At 56.2% G+C, this 26630-nt stretch overlaps 3 protein-coding genes across 3 annotated transcripts in view; 1 reads left to right on the top strand and 2 right to left on the bottom strand.

The window, feature by feature from the left end:
• Positions 1 to 305: 305 nt before the first annotated feature.
• GRIFIN (galectin-related inter-fiber protein) lies at positions 306 to 1756 on the top strand. Its single transcript, XM_060172292.1, has 5 exons — positions 306 to 488; positions 566 to 645; positions 714 to 873; positions 1092 to 1258; positions 1635 to 1756. The coding sequence occupies exons 1-5, from the start codon at positions 477 to 479 to the stop codon at positions 1648 to 1650; spliced, it is 435 nt and encodes a 144-aa protein (XP_060028275.1). The 5' UTR covers positions 306 to 476; the 3' UTR covers positions 1651 to 1756.
• Positions 1757 to 6219: 4463 nt separating this feature from the next.
• On the bottom strand, positions 6220 to 13914 carry CHST12 (carbohydrate sulfotransferase 12). The gene is made up of 2 exons (XM_007525102.3): positions 13783 to 13914; positions 6220 to 7974 (listed from the first exon to the last, which is right to left on the bottom strand). Exon 2 carries the CDS (start codon positions 7929 to 7931, stop codon positions 6786 to 6788), a length of 1146 nt encoding a protein of 381 aa, XP_007525164.1. The 5' UTR covers positions 7932 to 7974; positions 13783 to 13914; the 3' UTR covers positions 6220 to 6785.
• A 1675-nt stretch (positions 13915 to 15589) lies between these two features.
• Positions 15590 to 26630, bottom strand: part of LOC103115346 (kinesin-like protein KIF19) — a 35698-nt gene continuing 24657 nt past the window's right edge. Inside the window, exons 13-20 of the mRNA XM_060174115.1 lie at positions 22544 to 22787; positions 22350 to 22471; positions 21643 to 21767; positions 21473 to 21572; positions 20709 to 21061; positions 17723 to 17876; positions 17210 to 17293; positions 15590 to 16304 (exon numbers count right to left, since the gene is read on the bottom strand). Coding sequence (XP_060030098.1) covers positions 15957 to 16304; positions 17210 to 17293; positions 17723 to 17876; positions 20709 to 21061; positions 21473 to 21572; positions 21643 to 21767; positions 22350 to 22471; positions 22544 to 22787 — 1530 coding nt within the window. The 3' untranslated portion in view covers positions 15590 to 15956. The remainder of the gene's footprint in view (positions 16305 to 17209; positions 17294 to 17722; positions 17877 to 20708; positions 21062 to 21472; positions 21573 to 21642; positions 21768 to 22349; positions 22472 to 22543; positions 22788 to 26630) is intronic.

Below are 26630 nucleotides of genomic sequence, written 5' to 3'. Positions count from 1 at the left end.
TGCCACGTGTATAAAACAGAGTTCTGGGGGCTGGGTGGTGGCTCACCTGTTTGAGCACACTGGTGGGGACGGGACGGCCCGGCTCCTGTACCCCGTCAGCATACACCCACCCTCAGGCTCCTGCCTGGAGCCCTCACAGTCACCCAGAAAGCAGCACTGACTTTGCTGGCTCCTGACACCCCTGGGAGTGTAGCCTGCCCCACAGCTGGGTGCGGGGTGTGAGGAAGGCCCCACCCACCCAGGCCCTGGAATGCACTGACCACTGGCCTCTAATCCCTCTAGTGGTTTCGCTGAGTCAGAGCCACTGGGGCCCAGACAGGGGCACAGGCTGGGGGTGGCTGGCTCTATGCCCCCCAGGTGCCAGGGTGGGTGGCACTGTGCCCCGGGCCCCTCTCCCCACCCACCCTGCCTATAACCCGGGCCCCTCTCCCCACCCACCCTGCCTATAACCCGAAGGCTGCTTGCTGGACGGACACATGGCTCTGCAGGTGTGTGGGGAACCCCCCCCCAGCCATGGGAGGGCAGGGGTGGGCCGGTTGTCACCATGTCGCCCCTCTGTTGACAGTTCGAAGCCTTCTGCGCGGGCGGTCTGGCCCCAGGCTGGACCCTGCTGGTGCAGGGTCAAGCGGACTCGGCTGAGGACAGGTGAGGTAGGGGTCCGGGGACAGGGAAGGGGGCTACCCGCTGGCACGCTCACATGCCCAGCTCCCCAGGTTTGAGATCAACTTCCTGTCCGAGGCTGGAGACATTGCATTCCACGTGAAGCCACGATTCTCCTCGGCTATGGTGGTGGGTAATGCCTTCCTGAGGGGGCACTGGGGGCATGAGGAGACGGCTGAACTCTTCCCAATGGTTCTGGGCCAGCCCTTCCAGGTGAGGGGGCTCGGGGACGGGGCAGGGGGCTGGGGGGCCAGGGGAGCAGCCCTCACTGAGGGGCTGCTGTGTGCTGTGCCCCCACCCCTCCAGAGTGGGGTGCACCCAGGCAGGGCTCTGGGGGCCTTGGGGAGAGGAGCTTCTGGTGGGTGGCATGGGGGGTGTCTGGGGTCATCCCCCCAGCCCCCAGAGGCTCTGGTTCCTTCCCCCTCCCACAGATGGAGGTCAGCTCGGACCCAGGGCACTTCCTGGTGCGGGCCCAGGAGCTGGCTCTGCTGCGATTCACCCACCGCCTGGTACCACTGCCCTCGGTCACCCGCCTGCAGGTGCTGAGTGACCGGCCGCTGGGCCGCGTGGAACTGACCCGCAGGGGCCAGGCCTGGGGGTAGGTGATCCCAACTCTGGGCAGAGCCTGGGGACCCTGCAGTGGGGAGTGCCAAACCCTGTCCCCACCCAACTCTGGGCTGGGGAGGGGTCCCCTGGGTGGGGCTGCTCCTTGGAGGGGCCCCTGGGTGGGGGGAGGCCCCTGGGTGGGGCTGCCCCTTGGAGGGGCCCCTGGGTAGGGTTGGCCCTGGGTAAAGGGGGGTTTGGATGGGGGGAGGCCTCTGGGTGGGGGTGGTCCTGTGTGGGTGTGGAAGGCCCCTGGAGGTTTGGGTGGCCCTTGGGTAGGGGTGACTCTGGGTAGGAAGGATGCCCCTAAGTGGGGAAGGGGTGGCCCCTCACTGGCCACCAGGACTGAGCCTAAACCTGGGTGTCTGCAGTGAGGGAGACTTCTGAGCTGTGTCTACCCCAAGAGGAAGCCCTGCCTTGCCCGGTGGCCCCCACCCCAGCTGTGCCCAATAAAACCTGAGCACCCACAGTAAAGGCTGGAGCCTGACTGGGGCTGTAGGGATGAGGAGGAAGGCCTGATTGGTGTGCAGGCCTGGGGAGCATTCATAGGACATCAGACAGGGGCCCCAGGCCGGCAGCGGTCAATCTGCAGGGAGGCCCTGCTTCCTGTGGGAGAGGCCAGGCTTCCTGTCTCTCAGGCCCACCTGGAGGAGACGTGCGGGCCCTGTCCGCCTGGCCTGTGTGACCCGCCCTGTAGGCACACTCCTGGAGTCTCTACCTCAGAGAACAGAGCCCCCAAGGGAGAGGTGACGTGGGGAGGGCTCCCAGAAGTTTCCATCAGTGCAGCAGTCACCTGTTTGTTCCTGTCTGTTGGCACCCACCGCCCAGCCCCCATTGTCTGTCCTCTCTCTAGGGACTGTCAGTCTGTCCCTAGCTGGAACCACCATCGGCCCCTTCACCCACAACCCACTTGCACCAGTGGACACATGTTCACGTATCTGGACCTCTCACTGCTGCTCAGCTGGCTTTCACTCAACTGGAGAGACAGAGACCAGGATAGGGAGAGAGACCACAGCCCTAGAGCTCCCCCTGGTGCTGTGGTGCTCCCATGTAGTGCTCGGGCTCTAATTTGGGTTGCATAAACTGCAAGGCACATGCCCCACCCAGTGAACTCTCTCCTTGGGCCTCAATATCCTAATTACCTACCCATCTGTCCATCCACCTATTCATCCATCCACCATCCTTCACCATCCACCCGTCCATCTATCCATTCACCATCCATCCATCCATCCACCCATCCACCATCCATTAATCCATCCACCCTCCACCATCCATCCATCCATCCATCCACCCATCCACCACCCATTAATCCATCCATCCTCCACCATCCATTCATCATCCATCTATCTACTATCCATCCATCCATCTATCCATCCGTGAGACATGATCGGCCTCTGCTCCCATCACCATCCCCTGCCCCCTCTCTCTAAAGGAGGGGTGGGTGGAGGTCGTTTCACAAGTAGTGAAGCAGGTCTGTAGGTGTCTATCTTTCTCTCCCCCTCTCCATCCCCCCTTCCTCTCAATTTCTGGCTGTCTCTATCCAACAAATATAACTTTAAAAAGAAAAGAGAAAAAGAAAGAAAGAGAGAGAGAGAGAAAGGAAGAAAGAAAGGGGAAAATGAACTAAGCCAGGGCACTGCTCAACCACATGTGATGGGAGATCGAATCCAGGGCCTTAGGCTTGCAAGCCCACTGCTCCAGCCACTGCACCACCTCCCAGGCCCCTCTGTTACAAGAATTTGAGTTTGCCAACGTGAGCTCTGCTAACAGTTTGGGGGCACTCTGACCCCCTCAGGTGAGGAGCAGCAGCCACGCTGGGCAAGGGTCCCGCAGAGAGGGCAGCTTCAAGGATGTGGGGGCCCGGGGCATGGTGAAGGGGACCCTGAGCTGCTGCCCAGCACATCCAGGACATGAGGAGAGGCCGTGTGTTCCTGGACAGACACACGCCTGACAGTGGGCACCCTGACCGGCCTCCCTCAGCCCTTCGCCAAGCCCCAGCCCCCAGCTGGTGGTCACTCAGACAAGCACATCCTGCCATCCTCACCATGGAGACAGGCCACCCACCACTCAGCCCAGACAGGCATGGCGGGTGCCCAAGCTGGGCTGGCACAATGGCCTGTGTGGCTGTGGTTGGGGGGCCTCACACTTTCCCAGGCTCCAGCTGCTTGGCAGAAGGGGAAACTGAGGCAGAGCTTGGGACACAGCCAGTGACCTCCCAGGAGCGTGGTTGTGGTGAGCCTGGGGGCAGGGAGCAGCATCCTGGGGTGTCAGAAATGCAGATAGGTGGTCTGCCATGCCACATCTGTCCCAGGGATGGGGAGTAGGGCAGAGGCCTCGGGCTCAGAAGCCAAACTCAACTCGGGGGTTGGCTGCAGGATGACTGGTCTCATGCCTCAGCAGAGGGGGGTGGGGGGCAGGGGCTGCGCTGGCTGCTGGAGAAACAGGGTGCTGAGTACATTCCAGAAGTGGGCTGGGGAGGCTCAGGCCCAGCTCGGCTCCATCTCTTCCCCCAAGAGCACCTTAGCCTTGGCCTGAGTTCTCTGGAAGCCCTGAGCCAAGGCTGCCCCCTGGTGGATGCAGGGGCACCGGGTTGGCCCACAGCCACCGCAGGGCTTCCCAGAGAGGGCGGTGGGGGTCTGGGGGCCTCAGTCACAGCCCCCACTGTGTGGGGGTGCCCACAGGATCGCGGGAGGCGGCCCAAAGCCTGGCCCCACCCTGGGCAGAGGGAAGCATTGGGCTTCTGCACCCCAGTTAAGACTCCTCCGGATGTCCACTGTGGCCCTCCAGCTGTGGGTGAGGGGTTCACGGACTCTCTGCGGGACTGGCTGCGCTCCACCTGGCTGTCCAGGCTCTGCACTGCCCACTCCTGTGACCATGTTGTTCTGGAGTCTGGAGGAAGCCAATTTCCTCCCCAGCACCCGCCTTGCCAGCACTGAGTACTCAGCACCCCACCCTCAGGACACAGGCTACCCTGCAGAACCTGCCTCTGAGCTCCTCACCCTCAAAACAAGGGGACCTGCCAGAGAACTCTGAAGCAGAGGCCAGATTGGGAGGGCTTCTACTGAATGAGCCCCGGTCTGGTGTCCCCTCCCCATGGGGTCCCCTCCCAGCAGTGCTGGAGTTCTGAACATTCTAGAACCAAATGGTCTCCAACCAAGCCTTCTGGGAGCCCAGAGCACCTGCCAAAGCCTTGGGGTAGGGCACAGACATGACAGTGTGCAAGGACCCGGGTTCAAGCCTCCAGTCCCCACCTGCAGGGGGAGCTTTGTGGGTGGTGGAGCAGGGCTACAGGTGTCTCTCTCCCTCTCTGACCCCCTCCCTCTCAATTTCTGTCTCTACTTGAAATAAATAAAAATATAAAAAACAAGTAACTAGCTGACTCTGTGAGCCAACAGACTGAGACCCTGTGGACTTGTGGCCTGAGGTCCCAGGCCCAGTGTTCTGGACGACAGAATCAGGGGGAAGCAGCCAACCAGCCCAGTAACTCCATGCTTCCCACCAGGGGCTCTGGAGGCACTTCTGGCCTCGCCCCTGTGAAGTAACAGCTGAGGTCTGAGCCAGGCCCACTCCCTCCCGTGCAGGGTAACCCCAAACCACCCCAGTAGTGGCACCCAGTTGGGGTGTTGGGGCCACACTCCACAGGCCCAGCAGCCACCCTGGGGACCAGGAATGGAGTGACCCTGGAATGCGGATGAGGAGGGGTGCTGGGGAGCGCTCTCTCTCTTCTTCCTTCCCCCAGAGCCCTGCTCAGCTTGGCTGAGTGTGTGTGGGGGGCTGATACTGCCCCCTCTCCCCCACCCCCCAGCACGCCGTCCCTCTCCCTTTCTGTTACCAGTGTCACCATTACCTCCGGGCTCTGTGCTCCCATGATTCCTCAGTTCCTGGTGGGCTGTTCTTTTCTAGATAAGTGTTGGGAGCGAGGCAGTAGCGCACCTGGTTAAACACACACATTACAGTGCGCAGGGACCCAGGTTCAAGCACCTGGTCCCCACCTGCAGGGAGGAAGCTTCAGGAGTTGGTGAAGCAGGGCTGCAGGTGTCTTTGCCTCACCCCTCCCCTTTCAATTTCTCTTTGTCCTATCCAATAATATATATATATATATTTTTTTTTTAAAGTTCTTGCTGAATTTTTTTTCACCCTTATTGTTATTGTTGTTGATGTCATCATTATTGGATAGGACAGACAGAAATGGAGAGGAGGGGAAGACAGAAGGGGGAGAGAAAGATAGACACCTGCAGACCTGCTTCACAGCCTGTGAAGCAACACTCCCCCCTGCAGGTGGGGAGCTGGGGGCTCGAACCGGAATCCTTATGCCGGTCCTTGCACTTCACGCCACGTGTGCTTAACCCACTGCACCACCACCCAGCTCCCCTTGTAAATAAAAGATTTTTTAAATTTTAAAAAAATATTTATTCCCTTTTGTTGTCCTTGTTTTATTGTTGTAGTTATTGATGTTGTCGTTGTTGGATAGGACAGAGAGAAATGGAGAGAGGAGGGGAAGACAGAGACGGGGAGAGAAAGACACCTGCAGACCTGCTTCACCGCCTGTGAGCAACTCCCCTGCAGGTGGGGAGCTGGGGGCCCGAACCAGGATCCTTTCACCAGTCCTTGCACTTTGCGCCACTTGCGCTTAGCCTGCTGCGTTACCACCCGACTCCCAAATAAAATATTTTTAAAAAATAGAGAAAGGGAGAGATGATAGCACGGCCTCAATGCTTGTGAAGCTTCCCCTTACAGGGCCTCCCAGGCAAGGTCTGGGGGCTTGAACGGCAATGTGTGCCCTGGAGGCCGAGAGCTGTGGCTTGGATCCCCATCTTTTCCCTTTCCTTCCCCTGAGGAGCCCAAGGGGCTTCAGCAAGAAAGGGTCTCAGGGGCGGGGGTGTCCCCCCAGCCCACCCAGAGGCTGGGAACGAAGTCAGAGCCCTGCACATGCGGCCCACCAAGCTGCCTCCTGGGCCTAGATTCTTGATTCTTTTATTCAACGTAGAGACAGAGTGCACAGCTGCCCTGCTCCACCGTGCCCAGGGCTCCCCTGGCTGTCCACGGTGCTCCCGTGGGGTCCCTAGGCAGGCACAGGGCCTGCTACACACACATTAAGGCACAGGTCCCACTGGGTGAGCTGCCCCCCAGCCCAACACAGATGGATGGACAGAGGGCATGGCTGACCGGGCCACCCCCCCTTCAGGACCCAGTAGGACGGCTGGCTGACTTTCCCTCCACTCTCGAACCCTGGCCACCCCAGTCGAGGTATCCCTGGCCGCTCCAGTGGCTGTATCCCCGACCCTCCCTGGGGGTCCAGCCTCCGCCCTCTAATAGAGGGCGCCTCCTCCTGGCTGAAGGCAGCCATGATACTGCCCTCCAGGGGCGTGGCTGTGCCCCCATATGACCCCCGCGATCTGTCAGTCTCAAGAGCAGCCCAAGAGTCCCACCTCCTGCCGTCCCTGGGGGATGGGGGGGGGTCCCTGTCGCAGAGCCCAGGCGCAGCACAGGGGACACAAGGGCGCCCCGGGGAGATGCACGCCTCAGTCCCTGAGCAGGCTCTCGGGCTTGGGGTAGCCGAAGAGCAGGAAGTCAGGCTCGTAGAGCTGGTAGAGCTGGCGGCGCCAGGCCAGCGGCACCTGCGCAAACCAGCCCTGCTCCCAGCTGCGGGCAGTGCGGTTGCGGTAGCTGGGCGGGAAGCGTAGGCCGGCGTCAGCTTTGAGCAGCCGCAGCAGAGCGGCCGCGTCCTGCTCCAGTGTCTCCAGCTTGCCCACGAAGTCGTAGTCAATCTGGCAGGGGTGGCACAGCCGGTGCACCTGCCGCCAGTGCTCATTGAAGGGGCCGCCGCGGGCCTCGGTGCGCGGGTCCAGCAGGTACTGCACGAAGTTGGCGAAGCTGACATGCAGCCCGGCGCGGGCGGCCTCGTGGGCGGAGGCGGGCGGGCGTGTGCGGTTGGCGTAGAGCCGCAGCATGGGCACCGCAAAGCGCCGGTAGAATTCCTCATTCTCCAGCTGGAATTTGCTGCGGAAGGCGGAGATGAGACGCACGAAGGGGTCCCGCACGAACAGGAACTTGGTGTAGGTCTGCAGGCGCGCCCGCACCAGGCCCCGCGCCAGCCGGCCATGGCGCCGCCAGAAGCGGCCGAGGGTCAGGTGCGAGCTGGCGTTGTGCGCGGCCTCACGGGGCACGGCCAGGGGGTCCCGGAAGGGGGCGCCGGCCCTGTCGCGCAGGCTCTGGCTCAGCACGATCATGACGCGTTTCCAGTTGGTGCAGGCCACCTTGGGCACGTAGCAGTAGATGGCGCCGTGCCGCTCGTCCACTATCAGGTGGTCCAGCTCGCGGCTGGGGATGTCGTCCAGGGCGCGCCGGGTGGCCGCGAAGGCAAAGCTGGTGTTGGCACACAGGGCCCGCAGCCTGCCCCGCCGGGCCGCCTGGCGCGCCGCGGGGTCCTCGGGGTCCTGGGGGTCCGGGCCGCGGGCTGTCCAGTCATAGCCGCGCACGCTCTCCTCTGGGCCGGCCGGCGCATCGGGGAAGGCGGGTGGCGTGGGCGAGGCGGGCACGGCGGGCGGGCGTGGGCCGGCCAGGGCCAGGCGCAGGGTGCCCACACGGTCCCAGTACAGGACGATGAGCAGCCCCACCAGCAGGCAGCCCAGGGCCAGGCTCACGCGGAGCAGCCGCGCCTGCGCCATGCTGCCCCCGGACGTGGCGGCGGGCAGGTGGGCGGCCGGGAACCTGCGGGAGCCACAGACAGGGACATGCATGAGGCCGGACTGCCGCCGAGGAGCTGCCATCGAGAAGCTGCCGTGTATAATCTCCATCATCTGGGAGTCTGGCAGTAGCGCAGCAGATTGAGCGAGGTGGCGCAAAGCGCAAGGACCAGCGTAAAGGATCCCGGTTTGAACCCTCGGCTCCCCACCTGCAGGGGAGTTGCTCACAGGCGGTGAAGCAGGTCTGCAGGTGTCTTTCTCTCCCCCTCTCTGTCTTCCCTTCCTCTCCCCATTTCTCTCTGTCCTATCCAAAAACGATGACATCAATAACAACAATAATAGCTACAATGAAACAACAAGGGCAACAAAAAGGAATAAATGTATTTAAAAAACCTCCGTCATCTTTTTTTTTTTCTTGCCTCCAGGGTTATCGCTGGGACTCAGTGCCTGCACTAAGAATCCACTGCTCCTGGAGGCTATTTTTTTTCCATTTTGTTGCACTTGTTATTGTTATTATTGTTGTCATTGCTGTTGTTGTTGGATAGGACAGAGAGAAGTGGAGAAAGGACAGGAAGACAGAGGGGGAGCGAAAGAGAAGACACCTGCAGACCTGCTGCACTGCTTGTGAAACGACCCCCCTGCAGGTAGGGAGCCAGGGACTCAAACCAGAATCCTTACACCGATCCTTGTGCTTTGCACCACCTGTGCTTAACCTGGTGTGCCCTTTTTAACCTGGCCCCTTTTTCTTTTCTTTTTTTTTTTTTTTTACCAGAGTCCTGTTCAACTCTGGCTTATTGGGGTGCTGGGGATTAACCTGGGACATCAGAGTCTCAGGCATGAAAGCCATTATGCTATCTCCCCAGCTTGTTAACTTTTTAAATATTTTATTTATTTATTGGATAGATACAGAAATTGAAAGTGGGGAAACAAAGAGACACCTGCAGTTCTGCTTCTTCACTTGTGAAGCCTCCCCTCTGCAGGGGCTTGAACCCAGGTCCTTGACTGTTCTCACGTGCACTCAACTAGGTGTACCACCACCTAGTCCCAATTTATTTATTTTCCCTTTTGTTGTCCTTGCTGTTTTTTATTGTTGTAGTTATTATTGTTGTTATTGATGTCGTCATTGTTGGATAGGAGAGAAATGGAGAGTGGGGGAGACAAAGAGAAAGATAAAACACCCGCAGACGTTCACCGCCTGTGAAGCGACTCCCCTGCAGGTGGGGAGCCGGGGGCTCAAACCGGGATCCTTACTCCGGTCCTTGAGCTTCACGCCACATACGCTTAACCCGCTGTGTTACCATCTGACTCACTTTTTTTTTTTTAAATAGAAGCAGAGAGCTACTAGGTAGATCATTTGGTAAAGAGCATGCTTTGCTACCCACAAGGGCTTAGGCAGCACATGGGAGCAGCTTCCTGGGGGAAGCTTCACAAGCACCAGGCAGAGGAAGGTCATGTCACAGCAGTTGTGCCCGCTGTCACCCAAAGGATGATAAGACCTTTCTGTCTCTCTCTCTCTCTCTCTCTCTATATATATATATATATATATATATATATATATATGGGGAGGAGGGTGAAACAGCGACAAGGAGAAACACCTGCAGCACTGCCTCACCACTAGCGACGTTTCTCCCATGCTGGTGATGAATGGGACTTGAACCCAGATCCTTGTGCATGGTAACGTCAGCTTGTCCAAGTAAGTCTCCACCCGGACCCCTTCAACTTCTCTCTCTCCATATATATATATATTATCAGATAGAGACAGAGAGAAACTGAAAGGGGAGGGGAGAGGGAAAAAGACACCTGCAACCCTGCTTCACCACTCAATGAAGTTTTCCCCCTGCAGGTGGAGATTAGGGGCTCAAACCTGGGTCCTCTGATTCTAGTTACTTTCCCTTTTTATTTTTATAATATGATATTAATTTCTTAGATTTTTAAAAATTTTTAAAAATTATTTATTTTCCCTTTTGCTGCCCTTGTTGTTTTATTGTTGTAGTTATTGTTGTTGTCGTCATTGTTGGACAGGACAGAGAGAAATGGAGAGAGAAGGGGAAGATAGAGAGGGGAAGAGAAAGAGAGACACCTGCACACCTGCTTCACCGCCTGTGAAGCAACTCCACTGCAGGTGGAGAACCGGGGGCTCGAACTTGGATCCTTACACCAGTCCTTGTGCTTTGCAAGGGGAAGTAGAGATAGAGGAGGAGAGAGACAGAGACACCTGCAGCCCTGCTTCACTTATGAAGTTGTCCCCCTGCAGGTGGGGATCAGGGGCTTGAACTCAGGTCCTTAAGCACTGTAATGTGAGTGTTTGACCAGGTGTGCCACCACCTGGCCCCCTTTTTTTTAATTCTTACTTCAGGATTCACAGCACAACGTATACTCCATGAAACTCAGTGCTTGGGGGTGGGGTGGGTTAGCATAATGCTTCTGTGAAGAAACTTCATGCTCTGAGGTACCGGGTTTAATCACTGGCACTACCATTAACCAGAATTGAGCAGTGCTCTAGTAAATAATAAGAAGAAGAAAAAGCTGGGGAGACAGCATCATAGTTCTGCGAAAGACTCTCCTGCCTGAAGCTCTAAGGTCCCAGGTTAAGCAGTGCTGAGCAGGGCTCTGGTCTCTGTTTCTCTTTCTCATCAAAATAAAATATATTTATCACACCAAAGTAAAAGACTCTGGGGTGGGGGTGGGTGGGTGGGGAGAATACAGGTCCAAGAAGGATGACAGAGGACCTAGTGGGGGTTGTAGTGTTATATGGGAAACTGGGGAATGTTATGCATGTACAAACTATTGTATTTACTGTTGAATGTAAAACATTAATTCCCCAATAAAGAGATAAAAAATAAATAAATAAAAATAAAAAATATTTTTAAAAAAAACACCCACTGCAGTCTGAGCCCTGTCAGAAGCCCAGGAGAGGGCTGGACAGACAGCTGGGCAGGGAGCAAGAACTCGCACTCCTGGGGCCCCAGGTTCCATCCTCGGCCCCTGCAGGTGCAGACCCGAGCCCTGTGCTCTCCCTCTGCCCCTGCCCACGCCTGGCCCAGCCCAAGCAGGAAGGTGACCGAGGCACCAGGCTGGGTGGCTGCCAGTCCCTGACAACCGTATGCCCAAGCCACCCCATGCTCACCCAGATGCCAACCATCGTGCTCAGGGCAACTTCCCCTTTGGTGTGCCAGTGACCATAGTGGCCTTCCTGGCAGAGGCGAGTCAGGAAAGATGGCTTGGAAGATGCTCCCCAAAGGGGTGACAGACGAGAGCCACCTCAGGCCTGCTGCCTGGGGCTTCTTACTCGGACCTTTAAGGGAAGTGGGGGCGGGCTCCTGGTGAACCGCATGTCCCCGCATGTGGGGGAGCCGAGGTGCTGGGCACAGTGGGAGCCTCCAGGCCAGCACCCAGCAGGTCTTCAGCAAAAGGCCGTCGACAGTCACACCCAGACCAGAGCTGGCACAGTCATGGTTCCTGGAGCCAAAGCCCAAAGCTCAAACCTGGGGCAGGGACCCTAGCCTCTACCAGGGGTGTGTTCAAAGCCCCCTCTCTGATAGGTTGGAGGATGAGAGAGAGGAGACAGCACAATGGTGATGCAGACTCTCCTGCCTGAGGCTCCCAGATCCCGGGTTCAATTCCCAACTCCACCATCAGCCAGGATTAAGCAAGGCTTTGGGTATAATAACAACAGTAACAACAACAACGACTATGAATAAACACAACTTGGGAGGCGGCATGCTGGTTCTGCAAAAGACTCTTATGCCTGAGGCTCTCAGGTCCCAGGTTGAATTCCAAGCTCCACCATGAGCCAGAGCTGGACAGGGCTCTGGCGTGTCTCTCTCATCTACTCACCTACCTATCCACCTATCATCTATGTCTCTTATTAAATACATAAATGAAATATTACAAAGACTCTCTTGTCTCAGGCTCTGAGGTCCCAGGTTCAATCCCCAGCACCACCATCAGCCAGAGCTGAACAGGGCCTGGGGGCAAAAGGAAATTGTGTGCTAAGGTGCTGGGAGACAAGAGGGCACAGCCAGGGGACAAAACAGGACAAGACAGGAGAACAACCGCAGCCACCGGGGAGATGGGCCGGGAGCTGGGGAGGAAGGAGGGGGCCTGGGGGGCCCAGCTCCTGACATGCTTGTCACCCACAGTCTGGGTGTCCCTGGGTCTGTCTCCCGCCCTCAGTGCAGTGGCTGGTGTCACCTCCCCTCACCTGGGCCCGCCTCTCCCCTCTCCCGCTGTCCCTCTGTCCCCAGTTGTCCCTCTGTCCCTGCCTCACCTCTACTCCTGCAGGGGATTCAGTGGCAGGTGCTCCACTCTGTGCCCTGCCTGCTGTCTATCTCTGGAAGGCCTCTAGCTGTCTGTCCCTATTCTGCGGAGAGAATTTAACAGCCCGGAGCCCTGAACGCAGGGATGGGGGGTGGGGGTCCGCTCTGAGATCCCAGGCCAGGCCCTTCCTAGGGGCTTCCCCTTGGCTCTCACCCCATACTCAACTGTCACCCACCCCTGAAATGCAGCCACGGAGTGGGCACTGAAACCGCCACGCAGGGGTGGGTGGGCGGAGGTGTGTGGTCACCGCCCTGGGCCCACAGGGGGACACCCACCCTCTGAAGAACCCCCAGAGCTGTCAGGGCGCCTGCAGTGACAAGGTGGCAGGTCTCTCCCGGGGAGGCTGCTCGCCTCCTGTCCACACAGAGGGTCCTCAGAGGAGCAGCTGTGGGCCCTGGGGGCTGAGCTGATGACGGGCGGCCGCCACAGCAGCACTCAGAGCACCCAGCACCATCTCTTCATGGGCGGGGGATCCGGCCTCACACACCCGCTCTAAAGAGCGCACAGCCCAGAGCCGCCCACCCTCTGCCCCCTGGAAGCTCCCCCACCCCGGGCCCCCTCTGCCCACCGCAGACCTCTCCCTTCAGCCTGCGCCCCACCCACAGCTAGGAAGGCCCACACCCCCAGGGCCTCTGCCCGGAATGTTCCCTGGGCCCCGTCCACACCGGCCGTGGAAAACTCCAGTGGGCGGGAGCCAGGCTGGGCGCCTGTGACGCTTGCTGACTGGGCCGCTGATGCTGAGGGCGTGGGGACCCTGCCCGGGATCCCCTTCTGGAGCACAAGCCCCGCAGCTGGCCAAAGCAGCCTCCCGTCCTGCCCACTGGGTGCCGGGCAGGAAGACACATCCCACAGCCACTGTCCACGGAGCCGGGTGACCCGAACACGGGGGTGGGGAGGAAGTAGCGGTCTGCGGCCAGGGGGCGGGAGGCTGAGCCCAGGGACCCGCCTGCAGCCCAGGTGAGCCCTGGGGAGGCGGGGGCAGGACCCACCCAGTGAGCCCTGGGGGGGGGGGGCAGGACCCACCCAGTAAGCCCGGGGGGGGGCACAGGACACCCCCCAGTGGGCCCTGGGATCCAAGGCTGTGCCGTCTATCCTCAGACTCCGAGAAGCGGGGCAAGTGCAGTGAGCACCCCCTCGACCGCCAGCACCCGCAGGGACCCCCGACCACTCCCCCGCAGACACCACCCAGGGCTCCCCGCACAGCCCGCAGGAGGAGGAGGGGCTCAGAGAGGGTGCAAAGCCAGCCAAGGTCTCACAGCAAATGGCTAGCCGGGGACCCCAACCTTCCAGCCTGGGACCCCCTCAACCTTCCAGCCCGGGACCCCCCACCCTCCAGCCCGGGACCCTCCACCCTCCAGCCCCGGACCCCCCACCCTCCAGCCCGGGACCCTCCACCCTTCAGCGGGGACCCCACTTCCTGCCGGGGAGGCGGACCAGTTCGGACCCCCCGTTCCCGCCCGGGGGTCCCCCAGCCCCGGCCCCCAGCACTGCTGGGCCCCGCCCGTACCCTCACCTGCTCCGCCGCTCGCCCCGCGCACCCTCGGGAGGCCGCCCTCCGCCGGCCCCGCCCCGCGCCTGGCCCCGACCCCCAGAGAGTCTCGCGAGAAGTCGGCTTCCGAGACTGAAGGCTGCTAGCCCTCAGCGCTCGTGCACAGATCTCGCCCCGCCAGCCGCTTCGTGGCGCCATATTTAAGGCTCGAGAGGCCCCGCCCATACACAGATGGGACGCCCCTACCTAGAGGCCACGCCTCCTCACCAGCCGTCGATCACACCCCGAGGCGCGGGGCTGCGCCGAGGGCTAGGGGTCAGCAGAGCAGGGTGTCAGGGGCTAAATCCAGGAGGTCTGGGAGCCTTGGTCTGGGATCCGGGGACCGAAGCGGTCTGGGGTCCAGGGGCAAATTCCAGTGGTCTGGGAGCCAAGGTCCAGAGTCCGAGGTCAGGGGAGGAAGAGACCAGCTGGGTGACGGAAGCCAAGTGTCCCTCTGGATCAAGGAGCTGACCTGGGGACCAGACAGGTTGCACAACCTGGTGGACGTTCGAAAGCCTCTGGATTGCGCTCTGTAAATGGCCAGTGCCACAAAGAGCAAGGATCCCAGTTCAAGCCCCCGGCTCCCCACCTGCAGGAGGGTCTCACTTCACAAGCAGTGAAGCAGGTCTGCATGTGTCTTGTCTTTCTCTCCTCCTCTCTGTCTTCCCCTCCTCTCTCCATTTCTCTCTGTCCTATCCAGCAACAACAACAGCTATAACAACAGTAACAATAACAACTACAACAAGGGCAACAAAATAGGAAAAATGGCCCCTGGGATAGTGGATTCAAAGTGCAGGCACCAAGCTCCAACACTGGAGGCAAAAAAAAAATTGCCCAGGGCCAGTGGATCCCGAGCAAGGACAATTCAAGCACTTTCTGCCAGAAGCAGGTTTCACACCTTCACATTCATGTAACGGAGGGACTGTGTGCCCTGCAGCTCTGGGGGGCTCTCCCAAGCTGGCATGGACCCCAACTTCCAAAGCTGAGGTGACTTTCTTGTGTCAGCCCCAGAGTCTGGCCTATCATGTGTGCATGGGTCACAGCGCTGGGGAACTGGATAACAAGCACAGTGCAAAGGCAGCAACAGGTCCTTCCTTTTTTCTTTTTTAATATTTATTTATTTACTTATTCATGAGAAAGGAGGAGAGAAAGAAGCATGCAACACTCTGGTCCATGTGCTGCCAGGGATTGAACTCGGGACCTCATGCTTGAGAGTCCACTGCTTCATCCACTGCGCCACCTCCCAGACCATGAATACGCCTTTCTCATAGGACATGGACTCAGTCCACAGATGGTTCACAGTGCAGGAGGATCTGAGGGAAGGGCTGTAGCAAGCTGCTTCAGTGAGGACTCACAGGTGAGACAGAGGCCAGCTCCAGCCCCCTCTTTATTTTTTATTTTTTTAAATTTTTTATATTTATTTATTTTCCCTTTTGTTTCCCTTGTTCTTTTTTCTTTAATATTTGTTTGTTTCCTTTTGTTGCCCTTGTTGTTTTATTGTAGTTATTATTGTTGTTGTTATTGATGTCGTTGTTGTTGGATAAGACAGAGAAAGAGAGAGTCGAGTGGTGGTGCAGCAGGTTAAGCGAGTGTGGCGCAAAGTGCAAGGACTGGCTTAAGGATCCCGGTTCGAGCCCCTGGCTCCCCACCTGCAGGGGAGTTGCTTCACAAGTGGTGAAGCAGGTGTCTGTCTTTTTCTCCCCCCTCTCTGTCTTCCCCTCCTCTCTCCATTTCTCTCTGTCCTATCCAACAACGACGACATCAATAACCACAACAATGTTAAACAACAAGGTCAACAAAAGGGAAAATTAAAAAAAAAAAACAGCGAAAGAGGAGGGGAAGACAGGAGGACATTTTTCTTATTTTTTAATAAGAGGGGGAGACAGAGAGGGAGAGAGACACCCGCAGCCCTGCTTCACCACTCGCGAAGCTTTCCCCCTGCAGCTGGGGACCAGGGGCTTGAACCCGGGTCCTTGTGCATTGTAACCTATGCACTCAACCAGGTGCATCACTGCTGGACCCTCCAGCTGCCTCTTTCTTCTGAGGGTGGCCCCCAGAGGCCGTGGGGAGGCTGCTCTCATGGGGCTCCAGGGTGTTTTTTCTCTCCTGATCCGAGTGTAGCATCGGAGCCCAACCCTGGGCTCCCTGGGAGGCTGGGCTCAGAGAGGGACGTTGGGACAGGTTGTGGGGGGCACCCCTCTTGCCCTCCCTATCCCCCTGGCTGGCTTCTCCAGGAGCCCATGTGTCCCCCACAGCCTGGGCCTGGCTTCATGGGTGTTGCTGTAACACTCTCCTTCAGAGACAGTGACCCTGGACTTGGTGGGGCTTGTCTTATCCACTGAAAGTGCAAGGAGGGAAGAGTCCGGACCTCTTTCAGGAGAAGGACTTCTGCCGGCTGAGCTACCTTTACTTCGGTCTCCTGGGATGCTTGGCACTGCCACCATGCTGCCTTCTTGGGTTGCTGGGCAGCAGCGGGCTTTGGTGGCAGCTCCCACTGTCTGTGGATCCTAGAAGGGATGGAGAGATGTCAGCCAGGGGGAGGGAGCTCGCCTGGTGGAGCATGTTCAGGCCCCAGCACCACATGGGAAGACACTATAACCCTGGGGGAAGCTCCATGGCTGGTGGAGCTGAGCTGTGGTGTTTCCCCAACTCTCCCCTCTCTCTCAAAAATAAAGAATGAAAAACTGTGCCTGGAGAGGTTACTCAGTAACCTGGGTGTGCCCCCAGTCATAAAAGAAAGAGGGAGGGAGAGAGAGACAGAGAGAGGAGACAAGGCCGCGGCGGCCCTGGTTCAGCGCACACATCACAGGGCACAAGGACCCAGGTTTGAGCCCTTGGTCTCCACCTGCAGGGGGAGCTTCATGAGCAGTAGAGCAGGGTTGCAGATGTCTCTCTATCTTCCCATTCCCTCTCAATTTCTCTTTTTAAAAATTTAATCTTTTTATTTATTATTATTTGTACTTATTTGTTGGATGGAAACAGCCAGAAATTGAGAGGGGAGAGGGAGAGAGCCGCCTGCAGCCCTGCTTCGCTACTCGTGAAGCTTCCCCCTGCGGGTGGGGACCGGGGGCTTGAACCTGGGCCCTTGTCCACTGTAACACGTGTACTCAGCCAGGTGCACCACCCCTGACCCCAATTCTTCTTTATCTCTATTCAAGAAAGAGGAAAGGAAGTTGAAGGCCCCTGCCCCCACTCCCCACCCCCCTGCCCTCCCTCTGGTCTGAAGCCTGGGGACCCAGCAGCCCAGAGCAGGGCCGAGCGTAGGGTCCAGGGAGGCCCTGCATGGACAGGCCAGCTTGGGGAGGGACAGGGCTCCCCTTACAGGGCCGCCTAGGCCCTCTCTGCCCCAGTACCAGCATCCTCTGGTGTGAGGTCTGTGGGAGAAGGTGCGGTTCCGTCCCCTGGCACTGACCTCGCACATCCCATGGCAGGAGCACCGGCCTGGCGGGACAGCTACTGTGCCATAAAGAGCTGGGGAGGGAGAGACTGCCCTCGTCTGCGGACACGGAGACAGAGACAGTCACACCAGGGCAGGGCCGGAGCCAGGTGCAGCCCCTAGTCTGACATCTCTGGGCCAAGGCACAGTGCCTCCTCTGCCCTGCCCTGCCTGGGCCTCACCTCTGCAGACACCTGCCGGTGCCCAGTCCAGCTCAGAGGAGCCTCTGCCTCCCATCTGTACAGCCACCAGGTGCCCCATCCCCGCTGCCTGTCTCGTTCTTACTATGCAAAATACTCCCTCATAGTCCAAGGACCCCCAGATTCCTAGAGGGTCCTCACACCCCACACACCTGCCCAGGCCCCAGGCTCCTCCCCAGACCCCTCCCCAGGACCCAGGCTCCTCCTCAGACTCCTCCCCAGGACCCAGGCTCCCACAGCTACAACCCTAGAGTGCAAGGCCAGCTGGCGGCTACAGCCCCAACTGCACCTGTCTGTAGGCTGAGGCTGGGCTTGACCTTGGAGGCCGAAGGGACAGCGGGCAGGAAGCTCTTCCCAGGACACTTGGGCAGCTGCAGGAGCACGGGGGCCAGCAGGTGGTCGGCAGGGGCCTTGGGGGCAGCAGGCGGAAATCTCTCTGCTGCCTGGGGTGGGGGGACAGTCACACAGGGACAGTGAAGTGAAGTGAGAGGAGCAGCAGGAGCAGAGTAGCTCATGGGCAGGGTGTTGGCAGCCCCCAGAGTGAGTGAGCGAGCGAGAAATGAGTGAATGAGTGAGTGAGAGTGAATGAATGATTGAGTTTGGGAGTGAATGAGTGAGAGAAGGAGTGAGTGAGTGTGTGAGTGAGTGAGAGAGTGAGTGGGTAAATGAGAGTAAGTGAATGAGAGTGAATGAGTGAGTGAATGAATGAATGAATGAGTGAGTGAGTGAGTGAGTTTGTGAGTGAGTGAATGAATGAATGAGTGAGTGAATGATTGAGTTTGGGAGTGAATGAGTGAGTGAGTGAGTTTGTGAGTGAGTGAATGAATGAATGAATGAGTGAGTGAATGAGTGAGTGAGTTTGTGAGTGAGTGAATGAATGAATGAATGAGTGAGTGAATGAGTGAGTGAGTTTGTGAGTGAGTGAATGAATGAATGAATGAGTGAGTGAATGAGTGAGTTTGTGAGTGAGTGAATGAATGAATGAATGAGTGAGTGAATGAGTGAGTGAGTTTGTGAGTGAGTGAATGAATGAATGAATGAGTGAATGAGTGACTGAGTTTGTGAGTGAGTGAATGAATGAGTGAGTGAGTTTGTGAGTGAGTGAATGAATGAATGAGTGAGTGAGTGAATGAGTGAGTGAGTTTGTGAGTGAGTGAATGAATGAATGAGTGAGTGAGTGAATGAGTGAGTGAGTTTGTGAGTGAGTGAATGAATGAGTGAATGAATGAGTGAGTGAGTGAACTAGGCCCTCCTCAAGGCCCTCCTCTCTCCCTTCCCACAGAGGGGACTTCTCACCCAAATCTGCTAGCATGACGGCTTGTTTGTTTCCCTAGAGCCCTGCTCAGCTGTGGCTGATGGTGATGCTGGGGCCTGAACCCTGGGCCTCAGAGCCTCTGGCAGGAGAGTCTATTGCAGAATCAGCATGCTATCTATCTATCCCCACCCTAAACAGACTTTCTTTCTTTCTTTTTTTTTTTTTTAAGAATTTATTTATTTATTCATGAGAAAGATAGGAGGAGAGAAAGAACCAGCCATCACTCTGGTACATGTGCTGCCGGGGATCGAACTCAGGACCTCATGCTTGACAGTCTAGTGCCTTAGCCACTGCGCCACCTCCTGGACCTCTTTCTTTCTTCCTTTCTTTCTTTCTTTCTTTCTTCTTTTTTTTTTTAAACCAGATCACTGTTCAGCTCTGGCTTATGGTGGTGCAGGGATTGAACCCTGGACTTTGGAGCCTCAGGCATGAGAGTTTGTTTGCATAACCATTATGTTATCTATCCTCTGCCCCCTTCTTTTTTTTTTTTTTTAATTGTACAGAACAGAGAGTCATTGAGAGGGGAGGGGGTGTTAGAGAAGGAGAGAGACAGAGACACCTGCAGACCTGCTTCACCGCTGGTGAAGCTTCTCCAGCTGCAGTCTCTCACCCTCTCTATCTCCCCCTTCTGTCTCAATTTCTGGCTGTCTCTATCCAATAAATAAAGATAATTTAAAAATATATATATATATGGTTGTGGCCTGGTAGATGACGCAGTGGATAAAGCATTGGACTCTCAAGCATGAGGTCCTGAGTTTGATCCCCAGCAGCACCTGTACCAGAATGATGTCTGGTTCTTTATCTTCTCCTATCTTTCTCATAAATAAATAAATAAATAAATAAAATCTTTAATATAGACACAAACAGGGGTCTAGTCAGTGGTTCACCTGATTAAGTACACATACCACCATGCACAAGGACCCAGGTTCAAGTCCTCAGTCCCCACCTGCAGGGGGAAAGCTTTGCAAGTGGTGAAGTAGGTCTGTAGGTGTCTCTGTCTCTCTTCCTCTCTATCATCTCCTCACCTCTCAATTTCTCTCGGTCCTAGCAATTAAAACAGAAAGAGAGAGAGAAAATGACAAAAATAAATAAATAAATAAAACAGGCAAAAAATATATATAGACATAGATACAGATAGTGATAGATACAAAGTCAACCCACATCTGTAGAAAAAGAAAATGTGGCCCAGGAGGTGGTACACTGGATAAAGCCTTAGACTTTCAAGTGTGAGGTCCTAAGTTCAATACCCAGAAGCACATGTACCAGAGTGATGCCTGGTTCTTTGTCTCTCCTCCTGTCTTCTTTATGAATAAATAAATAAATTCTTTAAAAAAAATGTGGGCCGTGCAGTAGTGCACATGGCAAAGCACAAGGACCAGCATAAGGATCCCGGTACGAGCACCTGGCTCCCCACCTGCAGGGGAGTCGCTTCACGGACGGTGAAGCAGGTCTGCAGGTGTCTGTCTTTCTCTCCCCCTCTGTCTTCCCCTCCTCTCTCCATTTCTCTCTGTCCTGTCCAACAATAACTACAGCAATGACAACAATAAAAACAACGATAAACAAGGGCAACAAAAGGGAAAATAAAGCCTCCAGGAGCAGTGCACGCACTGAGCCCCAGTGATAACCCTGGAAGAAAAAAAAAGAAAAGAAAGAAAGGAAGAAACAAAGAAAGAAAATGACAGAAAAGAGAGAGAAAGAGAGGCTGGAAAAAAGGAAGGAAGGAAGGAAGGAAGAAAGAGGGGAAAAAAGGTTTCAGGGAACAGTGGATTCATAGTGCTGGCACCCAGCACCAGCAATAATAACCCTGGCAGCAAAGAATAAGATCATCACTAAGGCAAAGCACTCTGAACAGCTGGGTGTGTGGCCTTGAGCCTGAGGACCCACAGCTGCAGACAGGGAGGTGGGGACCCTGGGTGTGTGCCTAGGGCTGGGGTGTCCCCAGTAACACAGAGGTGCTGACCTCCCTGCAGCACCCACCGGCTGGCCACTCCCCAGGAAGGAGGGTGAGTGCTTCTTCCTGGCCGTCCTCTCCACCGAGGTGTCCCTGCCTGGGCTGCCCCTTGGCCCCCTTCGGTCGGCGGGGCTGGGGCCCTGGGAGTCACGGGGCTCCATGGCAGGCGGGTGCAGCCAGGGGCCACTGCCCGCCTCACGGTCCTGGGCCTTGCTCCTCCGGGTGGCCGCTATCCGGCCGATGCTCCTGGTGCTGGCGGCCATCTCCCTTAGCGCCTGTGGGCTCAGCCGGGCCCCGGGGTCCAGGCTGCCCGGGGAACACAGCTTGGACATCAGGTTCTGCACACTCAGGCAGTCCGGCTTCTGAGAGGACAGTGCAGAAGGGTGGGGGCTCCTAGTGGGACCCCAGAAACAGACCCGAGACCTGGCAGCCCAGGAGCCCTCTCCCTGACACCTGGGGCCCATCATGTTGCCATCTGACACCCTTCACCTTGACACCTGGGACCCCTCACTCAAGATGGAGACAAGGACCAGAAAGCAGGACAGGAATCCCAGTGTCCCTGTGCCCAGCACCTGGGGGTTCACCGGCTCCCCCATCACTGAGGGGCACCCTCCCGGGGTGGCTGGGAAGCCCCAACAGGCTCACAAAGGCCCCCAGTCCCCAGCTGAGTGCAAGGACCACTCCCAGGAGCTGGGGGTCCCCGTGTCCCCTGGGACGGAAACGGGGTCTCTGCAGGGCCTCAGGTGAGGACTGGCCAGGGAGGGTGCACCCACCTCATGGCTGGGTGGTGTCAGCAGGACACGCATGGAGGCTGCAGGCAACAGGCAGTCTCGCTTCTGGGATGGCACGTCCTCGGAGCACTCGGGGCTGTCCCTGCGGGGGACACATGTGGCATCAGAGCCCGGCCCTCCTGCCCACACACCACCCAGGACCAGGATCTTACCCATCAGAATCCAGCACCGTGGGCGGCAGCTGGAGCCGGGCACCCCAGGGCAGGTCCTTCCTGTCAGCCTGCAGCTCCCGGCTGGGCTCCTCAGGTGACGGAGACATGCCCAGGCCGGACCTGTCCTGGGGACATAGGCCAAGGGACTGAGCCATGGAGGGAAGACCCTGACACAAGAAAACTGCCCAAGGAGGCTCTGGTCCCCCCACCCTATCCAGCCCGGGTGCTCCGTGCAAGGTGAGGCCTGGGGGCAGAGACGGGGCCACAGGACAAGGTGGGCAGAGCACCCTGAAGAGTCTGGCAGGAAACCCATCCAGCACCCATGAGTCCTCCCCGCTGCTGCCCTGCCTTTAGCCTGTGCCCACCTGGCACCTTTGGCAGCAGGCCTGCCCACATGACACCCCAGGGCCCGGCTTTCACCCTGACATCCTGAGGGGGCTCTGCCTTCACTGTGACACCCCTCAATCTGACACCACAGGACCCCTCATCATGACACCCTGCCCTCCCCTGGTCCTCTGCTCCCCTTCTCACCCTGCTACCCTCCTCCTGCCCCAGCCCTCCCCCTGCCCCTCACCCTCCCTCTGCTCTCTGTCCTCCTCCCACTCCCTGCCCCTCTGCCCTCCCTTTACTGTCACCATGCCCTCTTGCCCAACCCCCCCAATCCTCCCCTGCCCCCACCCTCCCCCTGTCCTCTGTGCCCCCCTCACCCGCAGGGAGCTGGTCATCAGCGAGTGCAGCACTAGCAGCCGGTCCAGGGTGCCCTCGCCCAGCTCGCGGGAGTAGACTTGGTAACGCTGCTCCAGGGCCTCTGGCACGGCCAGCCCAGCCTCTGAGGGGGGAGGAGGGTTTCAAACCCGGGACAGATGGGGAGGGAGGCGGGCGCCGTGAGGGTGGGGCTCACCTTGGATGAGCCGGCGCTGGTCCCGGATGAGGCACTCGCACAGCTGCCGGTGCCGCTGGCCCAGCCGGATGAGCAGGGCCTGGTGGTGCAGCAGGTGGTGCCCTCGGTCCAGCTCCAGCTCGTGCGCTCGACACAGCAGACGCAGCTCCTCACGCTGCTCCACGCTGCAGGCCCTCCGCGGCAGCACCCGCTCCAGCTGAGAAGCCTTCCTCTGTGCCTGGGCCAGCTGCCGCTCCAGCCCTGCCTGGGGACAGGACGGGGGACAGGAAGAGGGAGACAGGGACAGGGACAGGGACAGGAGGGACAGGGAGACAGGGAGACAGAGACGGACAGGGGACAGGGACGGGTGGATGGGACAGGGACGGGGGACAGGACAGGACAGGGTGAGGGAGACAGGGACAGGGGGAGAGGGATAGGGAGACAGGTCGAGGGAGACAGGGACAGGGGGATGGGATGGGACAGGGCGAGGGAGACAGGGACAGGGGAGAGGGATAGGGAGACAGAGAGGGAGACAGGGACAGCGGAGCAGGGATGGGGGATGGGACAGGGAGAGGGAGACAGGGACAGGGAGACAGGGACAGGGGGACAGGGACAGGGAACAGGGAGACAAGAACAAGGGGACAGGGATGGGGTCAGGGACAGGGAGACAGGGACAGGGATAAGGGGAGAGGGATGAGGTACAGGCACAGTGGGACAAGGACAAGGGGCAGGGGGACAGAGAACAGGTAACAGGATAGGGGAGCAAGGAGGCGGGATAGGGGGCAGGGAGAAAGGGGGACAGGGACAGGATAAGCAATGGGGGACGGGGACAGAGAGACAGGAAAAGGGGACAGGAATAAGGACAGGGAGACAAGGGAACAAGAATACAGGGGGATGGGGACAATGGGATAAGGACATGGGAACACAGGGACATGGGGATGGGGACACAGGGACATGGGAATGAGGACACAGGGACAGGACAGGGACGGGATGAGGATAAGGACAGGGTAAAAGATGGGGACACAGACAGGCGTGGGAACAGGACAGGGACCGAGTGGGGATGGGACGAGGACGTGGGGACACGAATAGAATGCTTCAGGGCCCACTGACCACCAGGAGGGCTCAGGTAGTTACCCACCAGCTCCCACTGTCACCTCCTCCTGGAAGCCATCTGGTGCCAGAGCTCCCGGCAAGGCCACCCACCCCTCACGGTGCTGTGTCCCCCTGCAGGAGCTGCCAGAGGGGGCTGTGTGTCTGTCCCCAGGGGAAAGCTGAAGTCGGGAACATGTCTGGGGGGACAACCGCATGTCCCTGGTTGGAGCCTCAAGGGGCTGCTCACGCCTCATCCCGGGGCCGGGGCTCTCGGGACTGTCATCAGGGGAGGGTGCTCTCTGCCCTGTGAGACCCAGGTCCCACCACACTGCAGGGGGCTTTGGTGCCACAGTCTGCCTCTCTCTCTCTAAAGCAAACACAATGGGCGGGGGAGACAGCATAATGGTTATGCAACAGACTCTCATGCCTGAGGCTCCTAAGTCCCAGGTTCAATCCCCTGCACCACCATAAACCAGAGCTGAGCAGTGCTCTGGTGTTTCTGCATCTCTCTCAAAAATAAAATAAATAGGGGAGTCAGGCAGTAGTGCAGCGGGTTAAGTGTAGTTTGGCGCAAAGCACAAAGACCGGCGTAAGGATCCCAGTTCGAGCAGGTCTGCGGGTGTCTTTCTCTCCTCGTCTCTGTCTTCCCCTTCTCTCTCCATTTCTCTCTGTCGTATCCAACAACAACGACATCAATAACAACAATAATAGCTACAACAACAACAAAACAACAGGGGCAACAAAAGGGAATAAATAAATAAATATTAAAAATAAATAAATAACCAAGCTAGAGAACCTGGAAGAAATGAATGATTTCCTAGATACCTACCAACTTCCAAAACTAAGTAAAGAGGAAGTGGATAACATGAACAGGCCCATCACAGCTAATGAAATTGAAACAGTTATCAAAAATCTTCCCAAAAATAAAAGTCCTGGACCAGATGGTTTTACAAATGAATTCTACAAAACTTTCAAAGAAGAACTAATACCTCTACTTTTAGAAGTCTTCCAGAAGATTGAAGACACTGGAATACTCCCTGCCAGCTTCTATGAAGTCAACATCACCCTGATACCAAAAGCAGACAGGGACACAACCAAAAAAGAAAACTACAGACCAATATCTCTGATGAACATAGATGCGAAAATATTGAACAAAATTCTAGCCAACCGGATACAGCAGTATATCAAAAAGATTGTTCATCATGACCAAGTGGGGTTTATCTCAGGCATGCAAGGTTGGTTTAATATACGTAAATCAATCAAAGTGATCCACCACATCAACAAAAGCAAGACCAAAAACCACATGGTCATATCAATAGATGCAGAGAAAGCCTTTGACAAAATACAACATCCCTTTATGATCAAAACACTACAAAAAATGGGAATAGATGGAAAATTCCTGAAGATAGTGGAGTCTATATATAGCAAACCTACAGCCAACATCATACTCAATGGTGAAAAACTGGAAGTATTTCCCCTCAGATCAGGTACTAGACAGGGATGCCCACTATCACCATTACTATTCAACATAGTGTTGGAAGTTCTTGCCATAGCAATCAGGCAGGAGCAAGGAATTAAAGGCATACAGATTGGGAGAAGAAGTCAAACTCTCCTTATTTGCAGATGACATGATAGTATACATGGAAAAACCTAAGGAATCCAGCAAGAAGCTTTTGGAAATCATCAGGCAATACAGTAAGGTGTCAGGCTATAAAATTAACATTCAAAAGTCAGTGGCATTCCTCTATGCAAACACTAAGTTAGAAGAAATTGAAATCCAGAAATCAGTTCCTTTTTCTATAGCAACAAAAACAATAAAATATCCAGGAGTAAACCTAACCAAAGAAGTGAAAGACTTGTATACTGAAAATTATGAGTCACTACTCAAAGAAATTGAAAAAGACACAAAGAAGTGGAAAGATAGTCCATGTTCATGGGTTGGAAGAATTAACATCATCAAAATGAATATATTACCCAGAGCCATCTACAAATTTAATGCTATCCCCATCAATATCCCAAGCACATTTTTTAGGAGAATAGAAAAAATGCTACAAATGTTTATCTGGAACCAGAAAAGACCTAGAATTGCCAAAACAATCTTGAGAAAAAAGAACAGAACCGGAGGCATCACACTCCCAGATCTCAAACTGTATTATAGGGCCATTGTCATCAAAACTGCTTGGTACTGGAACATGAATAGACACACTGACCAGTGGAATAGAATTGAGAGCCCAGAAATGAGGCCCCACACGTATGGACATCTAATCTTTGACAAAGGGGCCCAGACTATTACATGGGGAAAGCAGAGTCTCTTCAACAAATGGTGTTGGAAACAATGGTTGAAACATGCAGAAGAATGAAACTGAATCACTGTATTTCACCAAATACAAAAGTAAATTCCAAGTGGATCAAGGACTTGGATGTTAGACCAGAAACTATCAGATACTTAGAGGAAAATATTGGCAGAACTTTTTTCCGCATAAATTTTAAAGACATTTTCAATGAAACGAATCCAATTACAAGGAAGACTAAGGCAAGTATAAGCCTATGGGACTACATCAAATTTAAAAGCTTCTTCACAGCAAAAGAAACCACTACCCAAACCAAGAGACCCCTCACAGAATGGGAGAAGATCTTTACATGCCATACATCCGATAAGAGTTTAACATATATAAAGAGCTTGCCAGACTCAACAACAAGACAACAAATAACCCCATCCAAAAATGGGGGGAGGACTTGGACAGAATATTCACCACAGAAGAGATCCAAAAGGCCGAGAAACACATGAAAAAATGCTCCAAGTCTCTGATTGTCAGAGAAATGCAAATCAAGACAACAATGAGATATCACTTCACTCCTGTGAGAATGTCACACATCAGAAAAGGTAACAGCAGCAAATGCTGGAGAGGGTGTGGGGTCAAAGGAACCCTCCTGCACTGCTGGTGGGAATGTCAATTGGTCCAACCTCTGTGGAGAACAGTCTGGAGAACTCTCAGAAGGCTAGAAATGGACCTAC

This window comes from Erinaceus europaeus, chromosome 15 (assembly GCF_950295315.1).
Source record: "Erinaceus europaeus chromosome 15, mEriEur2.1, whole genome shotgun sequence".
NCBI lineage: Eukaryota > Metazoa > Chordata > Mammalia > Eulipotyphla > Erinaceidae > Erinaceus > Erinaceus europaeus.
This window is presented reverse-complemented; position numbering and strand designations above follow the sequence as displayed.